Source organism: Peromyscus leucopus, chromosome 4 (assembly GCF_004664715.2).
Source record: "Peromyscus leucopus breed LL Stock chromosome 4, UCI_PerLeu_2.1, whole genome shotgun sequence".
Classification (NCBI taxonomy): Eukaryota; Metazoa; Chordata; class Mammalia; order Rodentia; family Cricetidae; genus Peromyscus; species Peromyscus leucopus.
The window spans coordinates 8,993,291-9,000,295 of record NC_051066.1 but is presented as its reverse complement, the minus strand read 5'-3'; the positions used below and the strand labels follow the sequence as shown (position 1 = coordinate 9,000,295).

At 59.5% G+C, this 7,005-nt stretch overlaps 1 protein-coding gene across 1 annotated transcript; it reads right to left on the bottom strand.

The window, feature by feature from the left end:
- Positions 1–859: 859 nt before the first annotated feature.
- Positions 860–3,578, bottom strand: Ier5l (immediate early response 5 like). The gene is given in 3 exon segments (XM_028883207.2): positions 860–2,844; positions 2,847–2,876; positions 2,879–3,578. Coding segments are annotated over 3 exon segments (1,224 nt in total). The 5' UTR covers positions 3,363–3,578; the 3' UTR covers positions 860–2,134.
- Positions 3,579–7,005: the final 3,427 nt, after the last annotated feature.

Genomic DNA, 7,005 nt, shown 5'->3' with positions numbered 1-7,005 from the left:
AAGAGGCTGCCGTTTTATCTCACCCCCCGCCCCCCGCACGCCACCCCGGTTCGTTCTTTCCTATGCCCTAAGCAAGGCTGGAACCACCCGTGTGCCCTGGGGTCGGAGCCCCGGCTCCAGATGTGAATTTGGTTCCAGTGGGAAGAACGCGAGCTTCCTCCGGGCCTTGGCACATTCTCCCACTCTGAGGTCATTCCGTAGGTGGTCAGAGGGGAGCGCGCGCCTGGAGCCTTCCTGCCTCCATCCACTGGAGAGGGAGGAGAGGCGGGCGGGAGGGAGCAGAAAGGGAGAGGGGAGGGGCGCGAGGAGGGAGGGAGACGCCGCCAGCACACCACCAAGTGGCACCGAGCAGTGATAACAAACTCAACTTAAAAAAAAAAAAAAAGAAAGAAAGAAAGAAAAAGAAAAGGAAAAAAACTTCCCCAAGTTGCTGCCTGAGACGTGCGGACGTGCGGTCGGAGGCACGGGGCGGGGAGTGTGGGTGGCCCAGAAGTCTCCGGGCTGCGGCGAGCTCAGACTAGAGCCAAGTAGGCCCTTGCAACCCTGGTTGCGTAGGGAGATGTGTTGGAGGCTAGCTCAGCTTCCTGTTGGAGACCCCGGAGCAGCCAGTTCCCAGGGGGGCAGGACCCGCTGATGAGAGGGGTGGGATGGGGGACGACTGGGAGACGTGTAGCGCCGGGCTCCATCCCTTGAACCCGCAACACACACACCCCGGGACTCCCAACCCTGGCCCTGCGACGTGGGCAGATCCGGCCCGCCGCAGTCCTGGAGAACTGGGGTTTGCATGCGTGTGTGTGTGTGTGTGTGTGTGTGTGTCCCCACCTCTAGGCCCACGTGAAAGCAAAGCACTACCATACACTCTACAGTCGACTTTTTATTAAGATTATAAATTTAAACAAATAATCTGAACAGTTTTACCCGGTGAGATTCAATTCAGTATGCACAAAAATACAGGAGGAAGAAGGGCCGGAAAGACAAGGTTGGCAACTTGTTTTGGAGTCTCTGAGGTGGTAATGGTAGAGACCCAGAGGGGGTCTAGGCGAACCTCACCTTCTCACAACAAAAGGCTTTTAAATTAAACAGAATCTATCGAGCTGAGGACGCAGACAGGGTTCTCACAGGCTGGAACAATGCTGGTTTCACGAGATGGAACCGAAGAGCGAAGCAGGACAAGGTAACTTAGAAGCGCGCACACAAACACCACTGCTGACCAGGAGCTAAGTGAAGCTAAGCGAAAAGTCTCCAGCGCAGTCGGCGGTCGGGGCCCCTCCCTCCCCCGGGGCCGCCGGGGATCCAGGTGAAGGAATCGACTTCCTTTTTTGTTTAGTGAGGACCGCAGTGCTGGGCATGATGGGAAATGTAGTTCGCCCTGCTCGCCCCCCACCCCTTCCCCAACTGTGCTGAGTGTCGGGGTGTCGGGCGCCACCTTCCCCCTGGTCCGGGAGGCGGGTGGAGGAGGGGAGGAGGACGGAGCCAGAGGGGCGGGGAGAGGAGGGGTTCTAGACGCCCGCCCCGGCAAGAAAAGAAAAAAAAAGTTGAAGTGTTTTCATTTCTGCCTTCTCATTTTGAGAACTTTGGAGGCCGCCCCCAGAGAGGAAATGTGACCGAAACGTCCCTTTTGGAGATAGAGTTTGCCTTTGTTTTTTTGCTCAGAATTTCACAAGACCCATTCCTCACCCTAGAGAGGAACTCAGGAGAGCGGAACGTCGGGCTTCCAGGCTGACAACTGATTGGAGTCGGCGTCCCGGGCCCCGCGCCCTCCTGCGTTGCGCCCCCAGCGCGCCCCGGCACCCAGCCTCGCCCCCGGCTGCCCGGCACCTCCTCCGGGCAGCAGCCCTGCCTCACGTGGCAGGCTCCTCACTAAACACCACTGCAATCAGTACAATAAAAAGAAAAAAAAAGAGTAAGAGAAACACAAAGCATACTTAAATAGGCGCTTTTTCTCTCTGCAAAAATAAAGTCCAAGATTTTTTAGATTTTTTTTTTTATTTTACAGTTTATAAAACATCAGCCTCTGCTCGCCCCCTGCTCGCCCCGAGTGGCCAGGACCCGCTCGCTCCCTATCGTCCCTTGGCCGAGTCTTTGTCTGGCCCCAGCCCCGCGGGGCCCAGGGTCCCCATGCCCTCGGGGGTCCCTAGAAGGCGACAATGGCTCGAGTCCAGGCGCCGAGGCTGGCGAGCGCCTGCTTGGCGCACAGCTGCCCGTTGAGCGGCGGCGGCTGCTCCGAGGAGTCCGGCTGTCGGCTCACCAGCCCCGAGAAGCCCGAGCCAAAGATGGAGATCAAGTTTGAGATGTTGGACGCGTCCGGGGACGAGTCCGGGCAGAAGTCCTCGAAGCGGGCGCGCTTACAGGGGGCGAACGGGGCGCCCCCGGGGGGCTCGGCTCCCAGGTCACCCGCGTCCTCCTCGTCGTCGTCCTCTTCCTCCTGGCCAGGGTAATACTTGCGCTTGCAACCAGCGGCGGACGCCAGGCCGGGTCCCGGAGCGCCCTGGCCACAGCAGGGGCAGTGGGCGGAGGCGCAGCAGTCCTGGTGCAAGTAGCCGTTTTCCACCGTGGTCACCACGTGAGTGTCCAGGTCCAGCACGGTGGTCTGGCTGCTGCAGTGCACACCGAAGTCCGAGGTGGCCGGGTACGCGCCCCGGTAGAAGCCAGGGGACGAGGAAGGGGCTGGAGAGGCGGGCGGAGAGGAAGCGGCGACGGTCGGTGGGGCAGCCCCCGGGGGCGCTGAGGGCGCAGAGCAGGCGGCTGGGACGCGAGGGTCCCGCGGGCAGAGCGCGGCGGGCGCGGGCGGCGGCAGCGGCGCAGGACCGGGCTGCAGCGGCTCCAAGTGCTGCCCGCGGTGGGCGCGCCGTGCGGCGGCTGGAGCGCGGCGCACCCGGCAGCTCCGAGAGCGCCCCCGCGCAGCCCGCGGGCGCCCCGGCCACCGCCGCCGCCGCCGCGCAGCTCCTGGGCGCCGGGTGCTGGTGCTGGTGCAGCTGCTGCTGGAGGTGCAGCTGGTGGAGCTGGTGGAGCTGGTGCAGCTGGTGCCGGGCGACCGGCTCGCGCGCCTCCGCGTCCCCGCCGCCGCCAAGTTGGAGCGGGCCGAAGTCGGCCGCGTTGGCCGGCATTCCCGGAGCCGCGTATGCGAGGTGCTGGTGCTGGTGCTGGTGGTGGGGCGGCTGCTGTTGCTGCTGCTGCTGCTGCTGCTGGCGCCGGTAGAGCTCGGCGTACCGCTCGCTCAGGTAGAGCTGGCGCGCGTTGCGGAGCACGTAGGACACTAGGAGGTTCTTGTGCAGCTTGATGCCGCCGCGCTGGGTTCGGGAGCTGTGGATCTTGCGCAGGGAGATGCTGATCAGGCTCTGGGCGTCCAGGGCGCACTCCATGCTCCCGCGGAGACGCGGGCGGCAGAGCAGCCGCCTTTGCTGCTGCTAAGGCTGCTGCTGCGTGTATCTCCAGCTGGTCGCCGGGGCGCACCGGGCACAGAGAACCGAGCCCGGGTCAGCGGGTCGGCGGCGCTCCGAGAGAAGCCGCCACCATGCGCTGCGCGCCACCCGCAGGCTCACGCTCCCCAGACGGCGCCAAAGCAATGAGCCTCGGCCGGCCCCGGTCCCAGCTATTTAGCCGGGTAGCAGCGCTCCGCCCCACTGCAGATTAGCCAATAGGAGTGTGCGCAGCCTCCCGAATGACAGCCGCTTCCCGCCCCGGGGCCACTTGGCTGACCAATCAGACCAAGGCGGTTCCTTTGTGCTATTCAAATACCGAACGGACCCCGGGCCTCCAACGCCGCCGCTGCCTCGAATGTTCTCCTGGGGCCGTGGCACCGCGTGGGACTCAGGGTCTCCTAGGTAGCCGTCCACAGCGTGGGTCGTCTCTCGGGAGCCACGTTGAGGCCCGCGGCTACCCTGGACCTGGCTCGGGCGAGCTGGGGGTCGGCTCACCTGAGCGCCATGGAGATGGCTCCGCCCCCTTCCGCACGGTTGGGCCTCACCTGCAGCAGGTGCGCGCGGTTCCCCGCTCCCGGCCACGCGGCGCCTCCTCTTTCTCACCTGCCAAGGTCCGGGGTAACCTGGTAGAGCTGAGCCTTCTCCCGAGAAAAACTGCTGGTGCTGGTGCTGCTGCTGGTGTGTGTGTGTGTGTGTGTGTGTGTGTGTGTGTGTGTGTGTGTGTGTGTGTGTGTTTTGGGGGGTGGCGCAGCTGGGCACTAGGGTACCCTGGTGGAAGAAAGAGTTTGGGGCCTGATTACCTGATGGTTTTTAGCTCAGGGGCCTCTGGGAATGGTCGGGGAAGGGCCTCCCCTTCTGTTTGACTGCAAAACCCAGTGGATTTTAATTTCTAGTAGAGAGCTTCGTTGTTGTAAGCTGGGGGAGTGGGGTGGTGGGGTGGTGATGGAGGTAGGGAGCTAGGAACCCGCCCCAGCTTCCTCCTCACCTTTGGATAACCCCTACTCTCCTGCCTCACTAATATCAATGACAATAGAAGCACTTACTCTGTGCCTAGCTTGGGGCCCTTATCAGGAAGATCTGAATCCCTCTCTCTAAGGTTCTCAGGGCCTGGGCCTGAGACTCACTTGAGTGGGCAACCTGTTAAGATTTGGTGAGTACCCTGAGCCACAGGAGTACTCAAGGACCATTTATGTCCTTGTTCTGAGTCATCCACAGACCAGTGGGACAGGCCATAGGATACCTGGGAAACTTACAGAGGAAGAGGGCTGCTGTCGGGGGAGGGGTCCAATGCCAGCCGTAAGGGCTGGATTCACAGTGTTCAAGGCCCCTTGAAGTGCATAAGTCAGGAAATTGGCCCAGGAAGGGTCCAGGGCTGGGCACTTGAAAGACAAGCAGTATCTACAGAGACAACGAGTGACAGATGGGACCTGGCGGGGTTGGGGTGTGGAGGCTCTTCTGACACTCTTTGGACTTTCTCGGTACCTCGTGGCTGGAATCAGAGGCCCAGACACCCTACCCTGCTGTCCTGGTGGTTCTTTTTAGGAGAGGACTCAGAGATTGTTTCTTCAAGTTTTTGCATCTTCTCAAGATCAAGTGTCAGAAGAGTAGGGAACAGTTTGCTCAGGTTTTCAGATGAGGAACCGTAGACACTAGCAAGACGACAGGGCTCCAGACTGGGCCGCGCTCTTTCCGGGAGAACATGCTAACGGCTCTTGGCCCCTGGGTAGTGCACCTCTCCCCACCCTGTTTCAAAGTGCCAGGGCTACATCTGGGGAGGGGGTGGGCTCAGAACAAACACACTTAACTGGCATCCTACTGGCCATGTGGTCATGGGGACATGCTTCCGAATGTGCCCTCGTGAATCCCGGGGGGAATAGAGCCGTACTCCCCTTGCCTCCTGAATACCTGTCTCAAAGGTATACAGGCTGGGGGGGGGTGTGAGTGGGAGGTGGGCTAGTGGAATGCTTTATCCCGCTCCACAGCTGGGCGGAACCGAGCTGGAATCAAGGGAGTCTGTGGCCCACAATGTGTGCTGTCCTTTCCCAGTATTTACTGAAGAAACTTGAGACTTGAGGTCAGAGTCAGAAAGGGATAATGGCAGGATTTGAATCCTGTTCTGTAGGCACCTGGAAATACGCCAGTGGAGCCAAGTCCAATTCTTCGGGCCAACTAACTCCTGATGAATGATTTGATGCCCTCTCACCCTATGGATTTATATATTATATATATATTTGCCAAGTGTCCCAGGACCAGGGTTCTTCACAGCCCCTGGACTGCAGACCTCTGCTTGGGCGCAATGGTTTGGCAGAGTGTGAGAATGACCATTCAGGAGTGTGTGTGTGTGTGTGTGTGTGTGTGTGTGTCACTCAAGACCGTAAGTAGTCACCTTGTGGAGGGGAACAGTGCACAAGGTTCTAGAGAGCACCTGAGTGGGGTTGGGGCGCTCACTTCTCCTCCCTGAGTTGGGGAGATTACATCAGGTCTGAGTCATCATTCCCTAGAGGAAGTTAATTAATACCTCAATATTTACCGAGTGTCTGCTGGACGGAGCTCTGAGCAGGGCATGGATCAGTGGGGACCTGGTGATACCAGCCCCACATTGGAGCCCTGTGCCTTGTCAGCACACAGAAAGCTGCACACACCAGACTTAGGGGCATCTGGAAAGGTGTCTGGCCAGCGATGGGATTTGGGGGGCTCTTGGGGTGGTTGGGGGAAGAGTGCCCAGGCAGAAAGCATCTTGGAGGCATTGTGCTAGGAGTCGGGGGAGGGAGATTGGGACTTCTTAAGTTTGTTCATATGCTCAGTCTCCTGAGAGAGGTTTTCAGAACCGTTAGCTGGAGGCCGTGGAAGTGTATGGAAGAACAAGATGTAGTTCTGCCCTTCGGGTAGAGAAAGTAGATGGTATCTCGCAGAGCAGACACAGGAGAGGCCCAGAAAGCTCCCTATGATGAAACCAAGACCTTAAGGCCAAAGAGGGAGGGGGACTTACCAGTGAGGATCTGGTATACAGTAGTTGCTCAATAAACAATCTGTAGGATAAGTAAATCAGTGAGTGTGATGTGCAGAAGGTATGATGGAGGGAGGCCAAGCACTTCTCCCCATTTCCACATGGGTAAACTGAGGTCCAGTGAGGGGGCGAGGTATATTCTTGGAATCGGACCAGATGCCCCTTTAACACCCGCCTCTTTCTCTGTGCTCCAGCCTCTAGGAAGCTGAGGAGGAGGGGAGGCAGATGTTACCCTCAGCAGCCTCCTGTGGTCTGATATGGGGACAGAGACCCTGGGCCTCCTGTGGCAGCGGGGCATAGCAGTGTAGGAGTCATTGCTGGGGCCTGACTCCAAGAGGCTGGCGATTCTTAGATGCAGGAGATCATACTGTACCCCAGGAAGTTATTGTGTAGCCACTAGTGCTGAGCAAGGCTGGGGTCCTGCAGCCGTGACAGCCGCCATTCCTAGCCCGCCAGGAACCCAGGCAGAAGTTAAGAACCCAGAAGTGTTTGTCTGCCTCACATGGTCCTAGCAAGAGGCACAGTACTTAGGACACTGGGCCGCCTTCAAGGACCTCAAGGAGGACGGACATTGCC